Source organism: Dromaius novaehollandiae, chromosome 2 (assembly GCF_036370855.1).
Source record: "Dromaius novaehollandiae isolate bDroNov1 chromosome 2, bDroNov1.hap1, whole genome shotgun sequence".
Classification (NCBI taxonomy): Eukaryota; Metazoa; Chordata; class Aves; order Casuariiformes; family Dromaiidae; genus Dromaius; species Dromaius novaehollandiae.
The window spans coordinates 45,080,082-45,105,223 of NC_088099.1; the positions used below are offsets into that span (position 1 = coordinate 45,080,082).

The 25,142-nt window shown below is 35.9% G+C and overlaps 1 protein-coding gene across 1 annotated transcript in view; it reads right to left on the reverse strand.

Annotated features, from left to right (window-relative positions):
* Window positions 1-460: 460 nt before the first annotated feature.
* Window positions 461-25,142, reverse strand: part of PHF14 (PHD finger protein 14) — a 166,339-nt gene continuing 141,657 nt past the window's right edge. The window contains exon 19 of the mRNA XM_026104994.2: window positions 461-641. Within this exon, the coding sequence (XP_025960779.2) occupies window positions 567-641 (75 nt within the window). The 3' untranslated portion in view covers window positions 461-566. The remainder of the gene's footprint in view (window positions 642-25,142) is intronic.

The following is a 25,142-nucleotide window of genomic DNA, read 5'->3' on the forward strand; positions in this document are numbered from 1 at the left end:
CAACATGAAACAAATTAAAAATCACAGTAAGTATGTAAAGCTAATTATGTTTGAAAACACACTGGACATACTGCAAAATCTTTGCCTTCACGCAGTCCCTAGCAACATTTGTTTTAATCACTGATCAGAAGAAATGTCAGGACTTATTTAGCTGATCACACATTTATCTCTCTCTTAAGTATCAAAACACTCACTAGAAATACCAGAATATGCCTGGGTTATAAATATCCTTTCAGGATAGCAATGCTCAGGATAGCTAAAAAAAGCAACAACAACAAAAAATTGACCTGTTTGGTTAGGAAATGTTATTAGTGATGAATAACACATCAGCTTTCTGCACTGTATTCTAAAAGCTTTTGTAATTTTATTGGTATTGTGCTTCAGATCTGAAAATTCAGCTTTTAACATGATCACAAATGTCACCGAGAGCCACTAAATTAATTTCCCAGTGCAGCATGAATTTAATTTTCAATGACTTTATTGAGAATATTTTTGTTAATTTTACAATGAGAAACTATAATCACTGTTACACAACCTGCAAATATTTCAAAGAAGACAGCAATCTCCTATTTTTTTGATTTTTTCTGTTCCAAAGTCAGCTCCTGAGATGGATTTTCTTCATCAGCTTCATTTTCATCTTCCTACAAAAGAAAATGAAAACCCGAACATTAATTAATTTATTGAGGGGGTAAGCCTTTTGTACTTATATGTACAATATTTTAACCACCTTTTGGCTGACCAATAAGCATAAAAATAAGCCGTAACTGTCATTTATTATTTATTGAAGAATTTGATTTTTCTCAAGAGTTGAAATAAAAATGTTAAGAACACTCAAAATTTTAAAAAGCCTGATCACCTACTAAAAGAATAATTTAATAAGTAAATGTTTTACTTGCACACCTGACCACTTTATTAATTGGTTACAGAAAGAAACTGCTAAAATATACAAATATGACATGATATTCAAACTTATGCAGCCGTTTCAGACCTTTTCTTTGTTCTTGAACAGAGGTTTCCACTAAATTACTCTCAAAATGCAAGAACTTTCATCACTGTTTTAAAAAGTACTTTTGAAAAGCAACTGCCATTGAAGAATATTTCTTTATTTTTTTGAGACCAGATACGTTTACTTCACCATTTGATAAAAGACAATAAATTTAACTTCAAAGACACGTTATGTGCTGCAGCATCATATTTTTGTCCCATCTAGCATGTTTTCTTGACAGGTCTGCCAATTTTCCAATTACTTGTACCACCATATGTTATCTGAAGATCAGTCAGGTCTAAAATAGGAAACATGAGCATGTCAGGCAGCAGCATGCTTACAATATTCTACAGCTTCAACTCTAAGAGTTGGGCTCATAATTCACGATGGGCTTCTTTGTGTCATACTGAAAAAATGAAGTGACATCGTAACGCCTGTTTCCATAGGAATAAATATCATTTTGTGTCCAGTCCAAAATGGTAACCTCCAAAGTACAAATTACGAAAGTCTAAGAGAACTATTTCGTGGGGCAACTTGTAACCCATCACATCATGAACAGGCCTTTCCACACATTCAAAGTACGTCCAGCTTTCCTGTCTGCATTTTGATTTACAATATGGAGACTCTTCCTCATTCTGAAAATACAAACAAAACCCAAATCCATAATGTCTGTTCATTGGGGACACATGGGCTCAGTTGGGAGCTAAGATGTGTTCTGGCAATACCCATCATCATTGCCAATATCAATTAATCAAATCAGAGAGAGAGAAAATGATGGGGATGACAGGTCAGACCCAGGAACCTTGGGTGCTGTTTCCTGCTTTAACACAGGCCCCTTCAATTATTTAAGGCAAGCGACTTTATCTCTTTGTACCCTGGTCCTCCATTCTCTCCTTCAAAGAGGGGTTTGCATGAATAATTAGAAAAAAGATTTTAAGACACTGAATATATAGGAACATCACATGGGCATCACAAAATAGAACAGCAATGGAAAATCTCATTAAAGAATTGTGGTCTTATATTATGTTACACAACATTAACATAAAATTGAAAAGCCAGTTCTTCTATTAAGGAAGCACACATTTCAAAGCATTCTGCCTCTAAATCCTCTCTCCTTCCTGGGATAGGGTAGGCCCTGAGAAATACTGTCACGACTGACCACTAAAGGCTTAATGCTTTTCTTCTTATCTTTCTGGATTGTCATCCTTTTTTAAAAATGTGTAGGGAGCCCCATGGCAATTTTGGTTCAGGTGAGGAAACGTGTCTGTGCATAGGTGTACACCAATAGCTTGCTAATATGCATCTTATATTCAAGAGAGAGTAATGTATAGCACACATATAAAGGTCAAATTTCTAGGGAACATAAAGGCCAGACAAAATGTGAAACAGCAAAGGAGCAGTGTGTAAAGAAGTTTGCGTGTCAGATACAGTGTTGATGAGAGACAAGGAACACTGATGCATTAAACAGCCACACATAGGAACTGCTGCCTCTTATAGAAAAAAACCCAGCAAGGCTCTTTTATAAATGACTTATTTATATAAGAACAGAAAATCTGCACGTTTCTGAAGTTTCTTACTAAATGGTCTAGATACTCTAATGGCTCTCTGACAAGTAATCCACCTCCCTAACACATAACTCGCCATTATGCCAACAGCCTTTCTTGCACTCCCTCATATACGGAATCAAAACCCTATGCAATTCCTTTCCCAGCACACTTGAAATATTAGTTATGGGTTCCTCTTCTAATGGAGGAAGCATGTAGAAATTTTAAAGACTACAGGAAAAGGAACTGGGCCTTACCTTTTTTGAGGATTACAGGAGGGTGAAGGGATATGAAGCTCAATGCTGAACATTAGCTTTCCGAGCCTATTTTTCCTTGACAAAATGTTCTACCCAGGAAAAGAGGTTTTATAACAGGATCTTCTGGTTTTGTGAAGACTTGAAATGTTTTAATTCCGTGCTCATGAGGTCACACTTGATCTCTGGCGGATTTCCTAGTTTACAGCAACAGCTGCAATGATCAATGTCTTCCGCAATACAGAAATGACGGCTGACTGGCTAAGGCAAGTCTAGGCTTTGCTCGGATTGAACACTAAAGATGGAAGCCTCTGCTTTGGGATATTATGGAGTACCAATACTCTTTTCTTTGTTCATTTCTTTTGTTTCAACCAGGCAGAAGAAATCTAAACAGGTAAAATATACAGAGTATAAACTGGATTTATGTGGGCAGACTTCCACATCCAGGTCCCTCCTCCAATTTTGTACTTTTTAAGCACAAGAATTTTCTGAAGTCTCACATTATATCATACTTATATCATGAATATATAGGACTTTTTAATTTTGTAGAGGCACTTTTACTCCAGCTCTGTTTTCCAAGAACAGAAACTGCCACATTTCATTTTGAAACTTTCTAAGTGCAGTATCTCTGAACAGGGGCGATTGTTGTGCAAAAGGCAGAATAACAGTGATTCCCCTTTTTATGGTAATCAGTTAAAAAGAGGAGAAGGCCCTTTCTCTGTTGGATGTGTCTTCAGCCAGGTCAGCTCCTTGATGTGTGCATTGCCACAGGAATAACAGTGCTCGCACAAAAGAGATGGCAGAAATGACTGGCCAGGGACACTGGGGAGTCTGAACTACCTCTTCTGGCATCCATGTAGATCGCTGCCAGAAAAAAGTGACAGCAGTGGCCTGAAAATGACAGGGTGGCTAATTATTGTAAATCATCAGAAAATTATGGGACATGAACTCCAATCAACTAAGAAGTGGAATAACACTGCCAGTTCACTCGGGAAAGATTTAAACCAGCAATTTAGAGAGAAGGCATTAACCATACTCTAACATGTGAAGACCAACTGTTCCTTCAGCTTGCTGACACTGCAAAGTTTCAATGCAATTTTTAATCTTTTTTTCACAACCCAAGAGGCGTGCCAATGACTGCACAGAGAATACTGAATTGGCTGAAGTTTCTAATGCCATTAATAATGTTTGAATTTTCAGCTAAATAGCCTATATAGCCTCATTATCAAGGAATGATGCCAAACAGACTGAAGTTTAAACATGTTTTATACATTTGTTTTATTAATTACCACCTACTATAATAATGCTTTTAACTCTAGAGGACAGCAAAAGAAAGCAAGCCTTTTATTTTTACGTTATCAGTTCATGATGGCAGTGTGTAAAGTTGCTATTGCTGGTGAAGTACTGAATTCCAGTTTACAGGACACAATAATTCAATTCACATCATTCACACTGGCACCTTACATCTCTCTTTTACTTTACTATTTTATTACTTTATTCTGATTCAGCTGCCTATGATTTACTGTCTTGTGCTTTTTGCCCTAAAAATCCTGAAACATAGAACAGTCATTTTGGTGTTAAAATGTAAAAGGAGCAAAGTAATTTTTGCTAGTAGCTGTCACAAATCAAACTTGTGTCACTATCTTTTCTGACCACAGACAACCAGAGACTCAAATTCTGATAAAGCACATTTTGAATACACTCATGTAAAATATTCCTAAGCACAGATCTGGTGACTTGTAAGAGTGTAAAGGGAAGTGAATCCCTCAAGATCGTATTATTGCTTTTACTGAGAAAGTGCATTTAACAGCCCATGGATTATTTTCCTGTTGGAATGAATTAAGATGGAATTTTTATTAAGCTTAGAATCGTTATTCTTTTAAATTTACAAAAACAACAGTGATAAGTATAAAGGGCTTTAAAAAGTACTCTTAAACACAACACCTTGAATCGAAGCTTCACTCCAGGAGGTCCTTAAGCCATTGACTGCTGGAATCTGGAAAAGCCTCACTGGGGAGTGGGGGGCCCGAGGGCCCCCCAAAACATTTGCCTGTTTCTCACATGCCTTCCCTAGGCATCTCTCCTTTTCCCGATGGAAACAGAGTATTGAGTTAAAGGGATCCTTTGGATGCCCTAGGGATATCTTTAAATGTCCTATGGACATTTCTTGGTTCAATCTACTTAGTCGACATCTGGCAGCTGAGTGTTAATGGGTCACAAACAATTAGGGCCAACATTTACAAACTGAGAGCCTACTATCCGGCACCTAAATAAATGCTGCGAAGTAGCTCTGCTGAGGTTAATGACAATATTAAGCACTACAACATTTAGATGCCCTTAGGCACCAAAAAGCAAAGGTAAGAGGCTGACTTTTAAGAATCTATTTCTGAAAACTTTGACCTGACAGTTGAGAGAGATTGTGTGTTTCAGTCATACAACCTAATCATCTCCTTTGAAAGTATGGTTAAGGTCAACTACAAATGGTGCTCAGAGCTGAGCATAAGAGGGCCCACTTGGAAAGTTAATTTTGTAGTAATTATTCCAGGATATTCCCCCATAGACAAATTCTGACATAAAAAACAAACTATAAATAGGGTTTTGAGTGTCCCTTTCTCTTTTTTCCCCTCTCTAATCAATTTCATTCAAAATGTCTGCCAATTTCTTTTTATTCCATTAGATAATGATATGAAATCTGGAAGACAACAGTGAATTAGACAATTCTTAACTCTACAGGGAATCTGACATAATTCTGTATGTAGAACATATCACACATCAATTAACTGTGCTGGAAAAGGCACCATTTTACAGATTTGTGCATTAAACCATATCTGCAATTTGTCCCTTCATATAAATTTCATTAAAAAAAAAAAAAAAAGGCATTCTAAGCCTTCAGTGACAGAATCAGGATGATTTTAATGCATGAAGAGGGAGGAACAAATTTCTAAGTAAGTTTTATTAGAGAGGGATATTTAATAAAATAGTTACTATTTTTGTGCTAGGTGAAGTTTAACGCACATTATAAGCTTACCAGGCAGCTACATATTATAGTATGATACAAACGAACACCTAAATAAATAAGAAAGTAAGCAAAGACCAAAAATATATATGTATACCAAGGAATGACTAAAGGTTTCTCTGCCTTATCACATAATCCACAAGTACTATCTCAAAAACACTCAGGACCAAATTCAGACACTATAACTTTTCAGGGTATCTTAATCCAACAAAGCTGTAATATGACTTATATACTAAGCTTCAGTGAGCTTGTCCAGCTGGTCATAAGAAACACCACATATTTCAAAGGCTAGAAAGCAAAAAGTCTTGAAGCCTTTGTCAAGAAATTAAGCCTAAACAAGTGAAAGATTATATAGCCTATTCTAGCATAAGGAATATAATTATCACATGCACTCCAGAAGAATAAAGGATGTTCTTCAGTGCAAATACATGACTAGAAGATTTGCGAGGCTGTTTATACTGACATTTCCTCTGATATGGTTCCTGCAGAGGTTCTAAGTCTCCCTGGGTAGAACTGTGAACCACACACACCTACCAACTGGCCTCAAGCGCCCGAGATGCCGATGGGAAGGATAACTATGGCCGGCAATAAGAACTGAACTGGCAGTCTTGTCAGGGGAGGAGCTTTATGCACTCAAATAGATGGAAAGCAGTTACTGTAAATACTTGTTAACTCTATAGAGGACTCCTAAATATATGTGAAATCACCATATGAAATCAAGATTACTGGGAAATTTTTGCACAACGGTCACACACCTCTCCTGAGGCCCCAGAGCACACAGTGCCTAGCCATAGCAAAGCCCGCAGAAACAAAGAATTTTTAAGCTTGTTAAAAGCAGCTTCTGAGTGACATTTAAAAGGTCCCGCAAGAGCCCACCTCAAGGCCCCACGACTCCTTGACTCCAGTGCGTACTGACAGATGTGTTCTTTCCCTGCGTGAGCCACAAAACTACTTAGTGCTAAAATGTTGGCCCCGCTGGGCATTTTGATAACTATGCTACTCACTGGCACTGGCCCTTGGCAATGCCACAAAAGCTGAACCAAAAACCTCCATAATGCCTACATTACCACTCAGCAACAGCGGAAGACATGCACCCTTCTCTGAGCCCTTTCTCGGAATCTACTCTTTGTTTCTATCAGAGTAATGAAGATGGAGAACAAAGTGCTAATGTAAAAATATACAAATATTACAGTTCATATCGCACTGAGAGGATGCTTTCCAATTAGCACTTCTAAAATCTGCAGTACGCAGCAGATATTTCATCTTCTACCTCACAGATTCAAGCTATAAAAACACTGGTTGTAAGTAGGTAAAAAGATTTTTAATCCTCCTCAAAAATATATCAGGAAGGAGAGATTTCAGAAACTATGGGGGCTTTTTTTTGGATATGTTAAATTCTTGTTTTCCAATGTAATAGTCCAAGTGTGGAGGAAAATAAGCCCGGAGGGCTATAAATTAAGAGTTAAATCAGTAAGAAAGGTGAGCATCAAGTAGTAAAATTCTGAAGTTATTTTTCTTCCAAAGTCCACGCTATCTTCTTCAAATATATTGCTGACAAGCCCTATAATGAAGAGTGGTGCAAAAATACGGACTATGACTGGAACAGTTCTTTACCAATGGATATAAGAAGCAAATATAAATTTCCTGTGATAGATGACAGGTTTCTGTCACTGCAGCTATGCAGTGATAAGGCAGCTGTTTGTTTCCCAAGGAAAGGAGACCCTTGCTACATGGATCATTTTCATAGTGACAGCCTTGACAAGTTTGACATTTGCTTCATGAAGTATTCTGAAGCAGCCATCAAGAAAATGCACCCTCTGGGACCACTGGCAAGCTGACAGTCTTACCTTTTAATGTGTATCTCCATTAATTCTTACTGTCAAAACCCACCAAATCCCTACAACAGACTCTCTGCTGATCTGGTACATTAAAAACGGAGGCTATGAATGAGCTTAGCATTATAATGTAAGTAAACATGACATCAGTTAACTGAATGCAGCTCTCCACCCCATTTTGTTCAGTAAAAAGAGCAATGCTAACTGCTAGATGTTTCCAAAGCAGCACTTCACTCACGTAGTAAACGGCATCGTACCCTAGGTGGCAATGCAAGACCAGGAGAATTATTTTTATAAAGAAGCTATGAGCAGCTGCATGTTTATCGCAAACTCCTTCCTTTAACTTGTACTGGTACAAGAATTTAAGGCTTTTGAAATGTTTGTCAGTGTTCTGTATTTTCTATTTCCTTGTTTCTAATTCTGATTATACAGATAAATGTACCAGTGCAAGAGTCCTTACAGTCAAATTTCATTTAATGCTTACTACAGAAGTGGAATTGGATGCCAGATTTCAAACCCTCCATCTGTTTCTCTCCTTTTTCAGAGGCAGCCATTCCACTGAGTGGCCCCTTTGGCTGACTGCCACTACACTTGGGATGTTCTTCAAGGCAGGTGGTGCTTCAAACCAAACCATTGTTCCACCAGTTCAGCTGGTTCTCCTTGATGAAGTACAAGGAAATGTGTGCTCTTTAACAGTTTGAGTCTTTAAAAGATTTCTGTTTATAAACCTTACAGTGTATCAATAAGTGCTGAAATATTATGAACTTGAGACATCAGCTATGAAATAGAGGAATGACAACTTAAGCAGGATTGCACTGTGCCTGTACAGGAGGGGTTTCATTAATCTCCACTTCAGTCTCAGAATGTAGTTTTAGCTTTTGTGCCTCCAAGTCTGACACTATTCTGATTAAGATGCTTTCTAAAGCATATTTGTCACTCAACTACACTACTTACATCTGTGCATCTACATGTATAAGCATATATCTGGACACCACAATAACATTTTCTACTTATGTGATAATATAATCATTTTATGAATTATAATTTAAATCAAAAGGTTCTACTTTATATATACTCTTAATACTACTACAGAATAATATTCCACAGCCTAACAATGCATATTTAAAACATTTCCTATATCAAGATGATTTTAAATATTTGTTATGCTTATACCCCTCTCATACTTACACTGTGCATTTACTAAATTATAACAAGCAAAACTTCTTGGTGTGCGTATTCTTGATACTTAAGAGAAAAATGATTTATTCTTACAACAGCTACATACATGAGAACAAAAGGTTCTCAGGCCAACAATAAGGAATAAATAGCTCTTTTAACCAATTATATTTCTAAGTGCTGTTTAATAAAAAACCAAACCTATAAGAGGCTAATTTTAACTGTTCAATTGTTACACTATACATATGTGTATATCTTGGTAGTTACTAAATGGTAGCTGCAGACTTTTTTTCTCATGCTTTAACTATTTTCACAAATAATCTTGGATATACAAAGCTTTTTATCAAGAAGTCTGAACATTATTTCTTCCCCAAATAATTAATAAAATCAAACAGAAAAGTAGGCACAAGTAAGTGAAATATAAATGCTTTTGTAAATTATGAACAAGAAATATATACATCGAAGGCAGCTGAAAGACATCACTCAACATTAGTGAAGTACATGTTTTGAAGTGAAAAAATCCATGAAAAGAATAAATTTATCTCAGTAACAGAGGAAATCTAAACACTAATGAAAATGTTTTAGGAAAAATGAGTGCATTGCATGCTTCTGACCAAAATTGATTAGAGCTTTAATGTTTTACATTTCCACCATAATTTTTTAAATGGTGCATTTATTTCACAGTAATAAATGCTCAGTTCATTAAGTAAAGTTCAAAATCTGTGTTACTCGCTACATTTAACAACCTTTGGCCCTCTACTTCAGTATTTCTTGATTCAGGTTTCCAAAGCATTGAATAAGCAATTGAGGAACACAATTAAATTTCATGACTCTGCATATTTGGGATTCTTATTTCATTTAAGACAAAGGGCAATTAATCTACCATTCTACACTGAATTCTAACTTTAGTGAGCCATGATAGATATTGAAATGAACTTACAGGAAATGCTTAATTAAATTACTGTAAAAAGCACAACCAAAGGTTTTTTTTTTTTTTTAATGACAATAGAAAATTCATGTTTAATTAGGAAAAGTGTACTGCAGTATTATAAATTTAATAACTAGGGAATCCATGAAAACATTCCCATAATGTGACAGCTAAAAGTCCAGAAAGGATTTTTTTTCCCTCTTTTTATATTTCATTAGAACATTTCACCTGAATACAGTCATGAAATTCTGGTCAGGCTCAAGGCACAATGATGGATCTTTCTATAGAGTTAAGATGATGATATAGCAGTCTGAACAACACAGCAAATGAATTTTAGTCACTTATTTTCCAAAAAATGATATAAGGAAATGCTGTAAAAATGCCTTTGTATTTGCTCTAATACAGAATGTCAATTTTTAAACACAATCTATGAAGTTGCAAATGATAAATGATAGAAAAGTAATAAGCCATAGAGGTAGATGGAGAGATTAGCTAAGAGAATAAATAAAACCTGTGCTAGTGAGGAAGAAATCAGAGAGAAGGAAGAGACTTTTAAATTTTTTTAAAAACACCATCCCATCTATAAGGTCCCCCAAACTACAAAGTGACATTCAAAATTCCACTGACAGGAACACATCGCTCTGTTTCCGGTCATTACATACAGTGTTATCAAACACCTCAGTGAACTTCTAATATTGTTAGATTTGTTCTGACAGCTCTAATACTATTTACACAACAATATTTAGATTTAGAAACAAATTACTAGACAGGACAAACTCTGGATGGCAAATACAGAAAATCTCTATTTCCTTTTACTGTTCTTTTGGCTCCCACACATATGGGGTGCAGTAACAAGGAACTGCATCATTTTCCTACAGTATGAAACAAAAGGATAAAATCCAGACTTCAACAACTATAACTAGGCAGAATTTCCAATGATATCAACATTGATTAAATAAAATTCCCCAAGGAATATTCTAAGCCAGGACCAGATCCACAGCTTTACACTAACAACCCAGGTACGATCTCAGGTAAAATCATTTATTTAATCTAAATTTAAGCTAGCACATGCAGGCCCACCCAAAAGTAAAAGTCATTCCTTTACAGTCTGCATAAACATACTTTTATTTAGCCAATATAATGCAAACATTTGGCTATGGACCTGAAATGATATGGGATAAGAGGCCTATAGCTTTGAAAGTTGGAGTTAATTTGGTGAGATGACAAAGGGAGATTTGGAGATGGGATTGCTGTTGCATTTTTACTTTATATCTGTATTTGAATGTAACACTTGCCATTCTGATCCTGTAAATATATGACTACATGTCTGAACAGTCCTGTTTCATACAATGGAACACTTGTATTTGAAGGATCAAGGCCTGTTTTGGTAATAAAGACATAGTAAATTTGGGGTTAAAACCACAACATTTAATATACTAAAGCTTTAATATTTTCAAGCTGGTCAGCTTCTAAATTAAAATGAAATGAATGCATTATGTGTTACAATAGAATGAATTCTCCTCAATCTCCATTCCAGTCTTTGCATTTCAAAGCAAGGTTCTAAAACCAACTGTTATTAAATTCCATGGGCATATTTAGGGATGTTTTAGTAATTTGTTTGTCATGATAGCGATGATGATTCACTGTAGTTTTACGTAGCGATAATTTGACAAAACTCTTATATTCAGAAACAAACATGTAATTACACGATTTCATTTGTCAATGTAATTTAAAATATGAACATTAAGAATATGAAGGCTATGAGGCAAATACAGCAAATGCTATGCAAGTTGGTTGACAACAAATCAATGTTCTTATACCTCCTATATTAACTAATGCTTCCCTCAGTTTGCCAGTACTCTCCTTAACATCAGTGACAGTCACTGACATTAATCATTTGTGCATGGAACTGGACTAAGATATTTTCAATTCCTTTAATTTCAAGGAAACCTTTTAGGAGGCATTTTTAGGAGGAAAGTTCTCCAAAAGGAGCACCTGAAAAATTCTGTTAGCTGTTGCTTCCCCCGTCCACTCAAAACCCCTAAAATGATGTCTTCTAAGATCTGGATCTAGAAGGGTTTCTAGCTCCTTCCAATACATAGCTGTTCAATTTGATAAGTTATAATATATCTGCATAATACTTACTTAACTATAATATCAATTAATCATCTGAATCTTGGCCAAGTCATATCGTGCTAGATATTGTACAAACACATCTGGGGAGTCTAGTCTTGAAGCGTCTAAAATCAGTTATGAAAAAAAGATGAAGGAAGAGAAGGGTAAGAAGTAAAACACTAAGAACTAAGTGGATCAGTACAATGGGCAGGTATCTCATCCACGTTTTTCTTCCTTGGGCCAAGTACAGCTGATTGTTGAAAAGTGCTTAAAAATGGCTATCATTGAAATGTATATAAACTATTTCATATAAACTTTTTTGCATTTCTTTATAAAATAAACATACTGACTATACATGACAGACAGACACAATCGGACAGTTGATGCAGACATTTCATCAGTGCACCCTGAGGGGGCAGTCCACACAGCTGGGTTTTTTGCAGGGGGAACTGAGTTCAGATACAGGTGAGTATTGCATGTATGAAGCATGGTGTGTGTAAAAAGCTGTAAAAACTTCTATACAATGAGCTGACAAATGTCAATAGAGGACAGGTATGTAACAGGATTTATAACCTGAAAGAGGGTTACTGACAGAAATCAGGATAAAGTTAACGTATGTGGCTATAGTAAAGCATGGTCTGACACTCGGATGAGAAATTTCTCAGCAAAAATCCCAACACTGACGCTTGACCCCTTCCTATAATATGTACTTGTCCTGGGTGGAGGAGGGGCATGGAAATCAAACTAGCGGCAACATTTAAGGACTCATCCATTAAATGTGAAAAATAGTAACAACTTCAATGTCAAGAAGGAGCTCTATACATGAAAAGCTTTATAGAAGTGCTCAGTGGTGCCATTATTATTGCATTCAGAAGGTGCCGAAGGCTTTAAAAGCATTAACTTTTCTAGTGCGGATCATCACCTGTTCTTTCTCAAACCAGCAAAAGAAGACATGAAATGAGTGTAGTTATTGCAAGAAACTGTTTGGTTCTAAATTCTGATATATGTATACATATTGTCTCTCAGAAAAGTAAATAACCAATAACAGCAAGAATTTTACGATACACAATATGATAAAATATGCGGCAAGCTATAAAGTATATGAAAAGCAATTCTACTTCACATAAACTCGTTTTTCACTAGGAAATTATTTAATTGGAAAGATGCTTTGAGAGCAATCAGAAGGCAATGAATATAAAAGGTGTCTGGTTTGGAATGATGAAAAGAGAATGGAGTTAATTTTTAAAATGTAACAAAGTAAGAAAGTAACTACATAGTCTGTTAGTAAATCAGCCATTCGGATCAAATGAAATCGTTGTATCTCTTCCTCTTTTTCAGGAGGACAGGTACCTGGTCTCCATGGCAGACCAGATCTTAATAGCATTTAAGTGGTAGTCAATATCTCCTCTGTGAAAGCTGCAGTGGTTCCCTTGAGTTAGATCAGATTTTACTATGTGAATATACTTCACACAGAGGTTGTCTTGCATCAGGTGACTGTAATTTTTAAGGCTGTAGCCCAGAATTACATCTCAGGGTGCATGAACTTTTGGATATTTACTTTCTTATTTTAGATTTTTAAAATGCATCACTTATATCCTGTCTTCTGATTATGTCTCCAACTTTGCTGTTTACTCAATGGCCAGCAGAAGTTTCACATACAACAACCCATTCAACCAAGAACAGCAGTGATGCATTTGCCTTTTTAACACAACATTTGCAGACACAGTGAGCATTACCTCTACTGGTAGTCAGTTTTTCCTCTTGAAAATCTTTATTTTGTTGAGGACAATAAAAGGCAGAATTTCAAAACTTCAATTACAGGAAGAGAGCAATTTGCATTGCCTAGCAGGTTAAAACACTTGCTCTGAACACAGCTGTCATTAATATAGTATTTACATTTACAAAGTAATTTCTGCATGAATGGGACTGTTCCAGGCTGAAAACAACATTTTTATTATTGTAAACAAACAAGAGATGAATGCACAAAATGAACTATTTAACAGGATTTTATGTACCCCTTGTGCATTGTATTTGGAAACGAAGCCCTTAAACTCAGAGGCCCATGGATTCTCTGTGGATTAGAAGAAAGACCTGCAGTCCTTTCAGTAGCATCCCTTTAACAAAATTTGGCACTAACACTCTGTTTGCTTCAGCAAATTAATTCACGCTTTGTCCTTTTAATCCAATTTTCACCTTAATTTGGACTAAAACGTAGTGAAAGTACTGAAAGAGGATGACTGGAAATGAATTGTTTTTGAAATCTAATCCAGGAGGTAATCCAATCCCACACAGTCAGTTCCTCATTAACTGAGAACTTTAATCCACAGATAGCTTCATATAAATCAGCATTCCAAACTAGCTATGGCTAGATACAACTATCACACATCAAGATATGACTCCAAAAGTGGGTAAGAGGTTAAGTCTGGCAAAAAGAGAGCAGACTACTGAAAGCCACAATAACTGACTGGAACACTTATCCCAACTTGAATAGTTTGTATTTGTAGACTATTATGGCATTAGATACTTTACTGCTACAGCCCATATGTCTACGAGCTACCCAATTCAGCAATACCTTCCTCATTAGTATGTATTATCTTTTCCTCCTTGTAGGCCAAAGGACCCATGCGCACCATCAACAGCCAACCCACAGCAGACAGAAGGAGCCCATTCAGCAGATGCCTATTTACTGCCATGGGAAAAAAACAAGTAATAACTTCCTAGCAAATGAACGTTGCTACAGAATCACCTTTCTTCTGTCAGACTGATTAACCACAGGAAACAGTTTGGACAACATCCTAAAAACAGCAGACACTTGTTGGCTCCAGTGGCTTGCCACCTAAGTGTTCTGACAATGAAGGTCCAGAAAAGCTGTGTTACATGTCTACCTTGCAGAAGCTCTGTGTCCCGTGATGTCTCAAAGGCAACATATCTTTACTGCTCATTGCTTGTGGATGTGATCTAAGACCTCCTATTAGCACAGTGAGATTCACCAGATACTAAAATCAAAACAAAACTGTCCTCAAGCAACTTCAGTATGAAGGAAGTATATCACTAAGATATTACATCAAATGACCACCACTACATTCAGTAGCACATATCTTTTTATTGTGGCCAAAACAGTAACTATTGATAGAGATCCCTGTCTTTAATCTGTGCCTTGAACAGAAGCAAGAGACAAAAACCTGTAACCAGCTTCACCAAAAGCAAATTTCAATAAATTAATGGATTACAGTTGTACAACTCAGAATCTGCAGAAAGGTACTTTCTCTTGCATAGCCAAACCCATCACACTTCTCCACTTAAAGATAATTTTTTCCTTAAGAATTTCTACAATTTCTCACAAACTATAAGGATTCGATTTATATAGGACATTTCAAAGTTAAGCTGTGAGAAGCACAAAAGTATGCAGGAAGAAGACCCAAGAAAATGGAAAATACACTTCATGGCAATATTTTTCGAAGGTGATTTCTTCTTCAGAACAAGACTTTTTGAATACCATTTGGCCTGCATTGGCTAGTGTAAGCTAGCATTCTTGCATAATGAAAAGAATTTGCATTCTTGGTCTATGCAAAACTTCAGGCTTACCTGTAATTCTCTTTCTGTTCCTCTGAGAGCTAAGATTTTTATTTTGTATGAGTAGTTTCATTAAATACAGTACAGCCCTTTCCTACCCCTTGAGTAAAATCCCATAGATTTTTTTCATTTCCAAGATCTTATACCTTGATGCAAAAAGGAAAAGGGCATTTTTTCCATGCCCATTGGGTTGTTTTGACCTGATAGCTTTAGATGAGGCAGGTGTACACCTGTACATGTTGCAAGCCCACACCATCTTCCTCCTGCAAGCCACTTCCTTTTGCTGTCTTTACATGTCTACAACTTCACCCTTTGGTGAATATTTCACAGAAGCCTTACTATTTGCAGCATCTTCAGAGTTATCTCCTTTTGGCCTTTCACAGTCTATTTCACAAAATTCTCATCTTTATAACTGGGAAAGTTTCTGAAGATCTTTAACAGAACTCTTAAAAATCTTGTCGGTGGCCTTTCCCTCTGGATATGAGCTCTCCTCTCTTTGTTGCTGTTCCCATTCCACTTTCTTAAAAGAACAAAATTTCAAGTTGTCTATCTCCACGACTGCCTTGATTTCTGGACTAAATTTGACTTAAAGATGGTTTATAAACTGCAGGTGTTTTTAAGCATTAAGGAATGCTCCAAGCTATAGGAACACCATTTAACAAAAACCCTCTCTACCTTTTCAAACACCAGCTACTTTCATCTTCTCTTGACATAGGGAAAGGTAGAAATAACAGCTTTCCATTTATAGATATATTCAAGGTGGTAGGACTGAGGAGATTTTCCAAGAAAGGAAATATTTAGTACCTGTTTCATTTTTTTTAAATTCTGTATCATAATTTTTCCTGTAATCTGAGATTTAAAAGGATCAGGAAGCAAAACAGCATAGAACCAAAGAGGAAAAACTGAAAAAGGACCAAACTCTCTCTTTACAAAATTAGAAATTTCTCTGGGGAATATTGCAATGTGTTCCAACCATAATATTAGCACCTGTGGTGTCCACTTCATAATGGCTGACATAGGCACTGACTAATATTTCATCAATTAATGTTACTTTCAACTTATTCACCTGTTATAAAGACCTTTCAAGCCAGGAGTCCTGTATTCTGTCGGCATACATAAAGTGACATTTATCCTCAGGTTTATTATATTCATCAACACACTTTAACAATGTGACCAAAAATGACTGGCAGTCTGAGAATTAAACTTTTTCAATGAAAAGATAAAACAAAGAAGTCAAGTTCAAGATTCATTTTTTTCCTCTTACAGTTCATTTTTCTATTCTGCAGCTTATGTTGGCTTCTTCTGCTTTGGGAAGAGAACAAGCCCATGACTACATCACTCATCCTTGCTTAGCAGCATCCATTCGCTATTCATCCCAGTATTTTTCTTGTTTATTGTGTACCTCGAAAACTAAGCTTCCAGTCTTTTCATTGAAAAGGAATTGTCAAAAATTGTAAAATTTTAGTGAGGTGGGATGCAGTGGAGTGGAGAACGAGAGTTTCAATGTACTGGTCTATTTTCTGGTATGCTGTTATGCCAGCCATCTCCCCAAAATCCATCTGGCTGCACATGATGACAGAATTCTACTATTGCTTTGATAAGCCAAACTTTTTAATATCTTAAAGCTCGAATATTTGGTATTCTGATATATATCTGATATAGTAACCAGAATAAATACATGGAGTAAGCGTCATCACATTAATGTTTCATAACTCTGAAAAAATATGGATTCTAACAGTGATAACAGAAGGCTCTGTCTCAAATGCTAGAGATTTTGTGAAGAACAGAGCAGGTTGTGATTGTATTTGTATCAGCTGGGCTAATTTTTGTAACTAACTTTTATAGATAAAACTATCTTGCTTTCACCACACCAGATGCATATTCCCCACTAATCTGAAAACGTTAAAGCATCATTGCATTTCCTTTCCTCAGGGTATATGGTTTCATAACCCATGGCAGGAAAGGATTAGAAGAATCAATTGATAACGAAATCTTATGCCTGTCCAAACAAATGAAATGCCAGATATCCTCAATGGCTTGGCTTGCACATCATTCTTCTACTTCCTACTTTAACGATTATGAACCAGTGATCTATCAAGCCCTGTAAAATCAAAGAAGAGATACTCTGCAGTTAACAAATTTGTTTATCCTTTCAGGAAGGCACATGCAAACATGTGTGGGCTAAGTGAAACGCTCCAGAAAGCCTGTTATTCCTTCCAACTGTCTCCATTGGAACACCACTTTCAGAATGGCATCGCAACCCACCTCACTAACACAGTCTCGGCCGACTTGCTGAAATTTCTAAGCCACAGGCTTACAGCTAGCTGGGACACTGGAATGAGAAGAGCAAGATGAACACAGTTCTGACCAAGTGCAGGCTTCCTCAGCAAGGCTTCCTGGTGCTGGAAGACCAAAGCAAGCTCCTCACAGAGCACTGTCAAGATGTGAATTCTCATGCTGAAATTCAGCAGTCATCCAAAGTCTGTAAGATTATGATCCTGGAGTTTTCTTGCTTCAGAAGTATTGCCATATGTTGGAAGATTATGAAGGAAGCAGCACTCAGCATGCCTGATCAGTGAAGGTCTCATACTTGTTCTACAACACCAGCAGGCTCCCACAGTTCAGGAAAGGATGAAAACAAACAAGAATTTCTCAGTACCTCTATTTCAAAGCTGTCAGCAGACAGCTGACTTGTAACAAAACCAACTCATCTAACATATCGACCTACTTGTTGAATGGGAACAGAGGATACTGAGGTGTTTTCAGAGCAAGAAATGCTTCTGCTATATGTATTAGTAGGCTAATACATTTTTTTCTGATGAAGTTGTCCCACAACAGGCCACAAGCCAACTCTTTGAAAAGATGGATAGTGAAAGCTAAAAGGCTACACTATACCTCCATAGCCAAAAGCCAGATACATGTAACAGCCTAGGATGACTGTGCATGAGTGCCTAGCTTCTCATGGGCATGACCATGCAGTTCAGTGTAGCCATATCCTTAGTTTCTCTCTCACAGTGAAACAGAAATAGATATTTTAAAGAGAAGAACAATAAGCTACTGTGAATACCCATACCTGATTAGAAGTTTTTAGCATGCATTTAATTGTATGTAAGGAACAGAAAGTTCTAGATAGTTCTCTAAAAGCATATCCATACTGGTGCAGACATAGATTTTTTTTGAATGCAACACTGTGAGCGTTATTGATTCTGAGTTTTGTGTTGTCTGCCCAGCAAAAGTTTATTTTCAATATCAAATGTCTTTCTTTTGACTAGAACATTGCTGAAAGAAAAGTCTTTAACCTAAAAAAATTTTACAGTCTCCCTTAGAGTAGTTGGTGGAAAATGGTACAATTCATTTGAACCTCCTACCTACTACTATTAATTTATTCAGTTTCTTTTTAAGATAGAAGACTCAGTGAATGTGCAAGAAGAAAAGGCTAAATATAAATGGTTGGTTGTTGTCCAGAAAATAACAGTCTTTACAGTATTATGCTGCTTATAAAGGAAGGGGTAGAATTTATAGATATAAATGCTTTCAATGTCTTCGTTTTTTCTAAGGATTCAAAGCCTACCTACCAGTTAAAGGAAGTTATCATTCCACCTGCAGGCAGCTGTTTGGGTTGAATTCCTGTGTTATTTAGGAGGCCTCTTGGGGTGGCTGAGAAAAATTCAGTCAACATAAACAACATCATCTTAAAAAAAGACGTCTGCAAACCTGAATCAAATGTGAACGAATCTAATCAATTCATTTCTATGCTTCATATAGAACGGCTGGTAATTTCAGCTCCCAAGACCCAGATTTATCTCATCCATCTTTGAACTCTCTGAAAGTTAGACAATTTGCTTAAACAAGATGCTAAGTCCTTTACTCTTAGTGGAAAGCAGAATGTCCAGAACCTAATTTATCATCCTTATCTTACACACTGATTTGAGAATGGGATGGTGCAACATTTCACTACCTGAATGCATATGCTAAATACATTATGGCAAGGACAGATGGCAAAGAAATGGAGTCACCCATAATTCTTTGCTTCTACAGACTAATCATCTAGAAACAAATTCCACACTATCTGTAAATAACCACAGAAGTAAAAGATTCAGAGTTGGTAGCAACTGAAAATATTTACTGTGGGAATTAAAACAGAAATTGCAATTTTCTTTTAAACTACTGATCACACACTACCAAACAAATTTTATGGCTTTATCGTAGTAATTAATTTTTGTTTCACATTAATGACATTCTTATCATCCCTAAAATGCTAATGCAATTTGACAACAGCAAATACCTTACTCATGTCACTCACAGGGACACATGCATGACTTTACATTAATGATCTTCCTAACATACTCCCAAAATAAAGGACTGCTTTTGGGTGTTTTAGTCATAGCAAGGAAGGATTCATTTTCACACTGCCTGCTTAATACCTGATTTTTTTTTAAAAGAAAACTATTATTTTCAAGTTTCTGGGTAGCAATTCTAAATTTCAATGTAGGGTATATCCAGTAAAATCGCATATATGCTTCTTATAAATGTATCACATTACTAAAACTTCTGGCTTATTTCATCAACATCATGCTATACTTCAGTTATGAGGTATGACACTTAAATTTATTACAGAACAAACACTTGAAGTTCAAACTAAAATTCAGATATACATCAGAAATTCCAAATTCTGTTTTTCTACTTATTTGCAAAAAACTGCTCTAGTCTGTGATAGATGGTTTGGGTCTTCTGTGGAAGGGACTGATGTGGAAAGAACAGATTCCAGAGAATAAATGTCTCTTCCATTAAAGTGCCTTTGAGAGTGCATCTCTCAGAAGATGCACACTCTCTAGCCGTAGCTGAAATTACAGAGCAATAGAGAATCCACAGGACTGCCTGCAAATGTGTGGTATGCTGGTGCTACAGCTTGGAGTTTGGGCCAGGACACCTCACAAAAAGCACGAAACTACTCCCCCCTTAAATGGGAGTGGGTACATTTCTCCCCTAGGCAGAGAAAAGCCATGTATGGTCCTTTAAACTACTTTGAACCAAACAAACATTCTTTAATAAATAATAAAGGGACAATGACGAATTCTGTAAAACAGATACAGTTTCATCACATACAACTTCTCTCTTGTGTTACTACTTCATTACAAGTAGTACCAACACTTTCCTATATTTTTCTCATCAAAGGAACCGTAGAAGCACAGCTGAAAACGTTGCAAGATACAGTGTTTGTGTATAAAATGCTTTATTACAAACATATTTTGAATGCTAATTATATTCTTATAACCCCAATTACTTTGCTATTTATGTATTTAAATGGAATTTTTCATGTGATATGCACCTCTGCCACACTATTAAATTTATTGTTAAAGCCAATTTTATTTAAATTAAGAGTTCATTCAAGTCTACTCACTAACATGTATGTTGGTACTTTTGCGTATTGTAAAAACAGTAAAGCCTTCCATATACCTACTATCTTCAGCTTTGCATCACAAGTAAAATGTGAGCCTTCTGTTTGATATTACATAAGCATCATGCTTTCTGTTCTACTAAAAAAATATTTTCAGAATTAGTAAGAAGTAAACTGCAAGCTTGTTTTAACTTTCAGTTGACCTTCACTTAAAGAAAAAAAGTTTTCTTCTTCATACATACATTTCTGTTGAAGATGGGGTTAAACTTGTCAAAAGTATTTTAATAAAATAGTGAAGACCTCCTTTAATTTATGGCAGATATATTTTCAAGAAGGAAAATGCTGATATTATCTTGGTTATAAGCTTGCTGCTGAAATGATTTAGATATTCTTTTCCTTTCACACAGGATCAGTACAAAGCTTTTCTTTGCAGGCAATGAATTATAGTTGACACTTCAAACCTATTCTATCTGTATCTTCTAGTACGGAAAAATGAGAAAACATAAATATTTATTCTATATATACAGAAGAGACACAAGACTCTGATAAAAATGATCCATTATGGGATGACGAATAATTGTTACATGTGTCACACTTAGAACAGCAAAGGGCAAAAAAATTTGCCACTTTTTAATATGAGGATTTGAGGTTATTGTGTAAATAAGAATGCAGTCATCTTATCATACTGAGCTGCTAAGTGTTTGAGGCCAATGATTTCTGTTGACATTCACTTCATGACTACATGGATGATGAAGCTACTTGATACAGACCCTTGGTCTGATTTGATAAAGTCTATTAATGGCATGCTTTAACAGTAGAAAAGTATTTATGTAAACAACCTTCCATTTCTCCAGCTTGTACATGCAATACTTTTCTAGCTTAAGCTCACCAATTAATAAGGCTAGAAATCCATTAGCATCATCAAGTAATCTATTCACTGTCTTTAATCTTGTTTCTATTACTAACGTAAGACCCTGTATTATGCAAAAGAGTATAGGCTATTATAATCTGAATAACAAACTCTGAAAACTATCCAAGTTTTACTATAAATTCTCCTGTAGAAAGAGGGTAATTGAAAAAAAAGTGAAATCTTCCAAATATTTGAATATAATCTGTATTATCTTATCACTTTCCTTCAAAAAAGCCCCCCAAAATTATTATGTGCAAGCACTAACCAAAGTGAAGAAAACAGATTAATATAACCTGAAAAAAAGTTTTATATTTCGTCTACAACGGCTGGATTTACAGTAGCAATGGAAGTTCTCTGATGCAATAACCATCTTTTTGTTCCAGTGCTTTTAAGCATACAGCCCTGACTACAAAATCTAAACGCATTCACAATACAAATTACAGAATTAAACACAAAAACTCAAAGTCACAGGCTCTTGAGGTATGATTGCCATGAGAAAACTGTAGTATATAATTGCACAGAATTATTAACTAGCATTAATTCAGTAAAAAAAAAAATATCAGGAAGTTCTAAAATTATACTACCCTGGAAAAATTGGCTCAGTTATCTTGTAAGTGTGCTATATTTGTATCAAACAGTGAACTATAAAGTGCAATTCATTCATACTGTTAGCAGAAAAAAGGAACAGAAACCGCACCACATATGCAGTGTTACATCTGAAGAGTATTAATTTGTGAAACTACTTCAGTCTGGCTTCATCTCTCCACTTTGCTATGGGTAGACTAACTTATGGCTTAAAGAAATAAGAAGCTGCACTGGGTCACACCAAAGGTCTCTCTCACCTCGTTTGTCTCCTTCAATGGCCATAAGCAGATGCAAGGGGAAGACTGCAACATCAGGCCAAAAAGATGTGAAATTTATTCCTATTAACTTCCCACATTAAATGCAATTACTAAATAGTATAACTTTTGAGATGAAGAAATTTCCTCTGAAATACTTATTATTATGGAAGGAATTTTGAAAGACTAGAATTTAGCAATAGCAATACTTTAAATAACACTATAAATTCTTCCACTTTTCAATGTCAGATAAAACAATTCAGATAAAAGTTTATTTTCAAATTTTTTCAGTGTTTCTATATGAAGTCTCCAGGGACAGAAAGAGGCATAAAATATATTTCCCGCCATGGAATGAGGAGATGTTTTTCAGGGTCTCAAGTTCATGGTGAAAGCAAAAGTTTCCTCTACTCAGTCCTTCGTACAAGAACTGGGGTTGGGTTTGTTTCAGCTTGAGAGAGTTTTTTTGTATGCTCTTCCTTTTTGAATAACTTCTACCTCTGCAGATACTGAGAGCTTTCTTGAGTAACAACTTGACTTCAAAACTGGGTTATTTTTGTTCTGCTGCTTACCAGGCTAAAATACGATCAATGGATCATCTGTGGGCTCTGAAAGACAATGCCTCATTTTTGCCTCCATTCCTATTTCAAAGACCACCCTTTCAACTAAAAAGACATAGTTAAAACAAGCAACATTTTGCAGAGAGCAACATCTACAATTTTGCAGCATTCTATCATTGACTCTGTTTTTAAATGCTGACCTGCTGAGGTCTTCTTCCCAGAGCTACTGGGAAATAAATAAGAGCTTTCAGAATAAAAATAAGTATCAAAAATACAAAGAAACTTCTCTGCCCCTTTCTCTTTCTTCGTGCTTTTCTTTCATTTGCAATATTTTACCTCTCAGAATAAGAGCTCTATAGAACAATTATAACCTTATTTCTGACTCTGTGTTAAATTTTCTAAAAAGATATTTTCTAAAAGTGTATCTTTATCCTCCTAGACTACGGATATTTATCTTTGAAAGACCAGCTCTGTGCAATCAATATTGGATTAACTGAGTTTACCTATAAGGAGTGCCTAAATGCAAAAAGACTCTTGAAATTTTGGAGAAAAATGGAGTCAAGTACAATTTAAGGTTTGGATAACATACCTTAAAGTGGAAGACGCTAGTAGCTCACAGTCCATAAATGCTTATATAGGGAAAAGAAAGTCCAAAATAAAGGAGCCTTTAATTTGGCTGACAAAGTTTTATGACACACAGAAACTGAACTAAGACAAATTCAGACTAGAAATCAAACTAATTTTTAACACTGAAGGTCATGAAGCAAATTATTATTTGGGGGCTTAATTTGCTTCTGGATCATCTGAAATGTTTTAAATGAAGATGGACACTATTTTTTTTTTCTCTGCAAGAAGTCCCTCTCATGCACACAAAATTTAGGAGAGAAGTATGTGGCTATGTTACGCAGTAAATTAACCTAGCTGATGATAACAGTCTCTCCTGGCACTCTAATCTATGAATCTTACAACAGACAACAAACCCTGACTATTGATTTATAAAACTGAAGTTGTCATTAATATTTACATATTTCCAAAAATCAAGGATACAGGGAACAATTCTATTGTCATTAACATGTGAAGATTTAAGGCAATTTTCTACACTGAAAGCTCAATGTGGAATTTCAGTTGTAAATCAAGCCTGGGGCGAGTGATTAATTAGAACCTACTACTTAAATTTACTCCCTGTTAGAGTCCTAGATTTGAATATGGTTCAGTATATTTTGTTGAATCCCAAACAAAAGCCAACATGCAAAGTGTGGATATTTCTCTGTGCAGTAATATCCTGACAAGATTTCTTCTGAGAATCTAAAAATATTTCACTAGGATACATCTACCACTTACTGTGCATTCTAATAACTACTGCCCTTGATATAAAACCACAGGCTAAATTTTGTGCAATATTTTCTCTGAAACTCTTACAAGTAATATTCAATCTTAACTTGCAGAAAAAGACCAGGATTTGCATTAGTTAGAACTTGAAGCAGTAGCTCTTAATTTTAGTCAATCTCCTGAACAACTCAAATATGATAAGCCTACTCTTGTGGGGTAAACTGGGGGGGAAAAGTTATAAAATGAGGACAAATGCTTATTTTGAATAGACAAATACAGAACTGGCCAACTCACTAAAGCCAGAAACACTGACAGGTATTTTCACTTCATTTATCCATAGCATCTAAATTACAGTATAGTTTCACTGTCAGTCCTAGACCATTTAACTGTAGGCTGCCATAAAAGAGGGAGATGCTAGTCCAAAGCTACCCATTGCCTCTACCCCCCCTGAATACCACTACACGGTCTGCCAGATTGGCTATCGAACCACTTTACTAATCCTCAGCAGCATGTTCCAACAAGATCAGCAAGTCAAAGCCCACAACTACCGCACAAAATACACAATTCTGGGTATTCCATATACTACAGAAGTTTATCGAGACTAAGATAGCTGAGTAGTGACTTAAAAAAAAATAACTGCAGGAAAAGTATTCACCTAAGAAAGATTTAGCAGGTCAAATGAG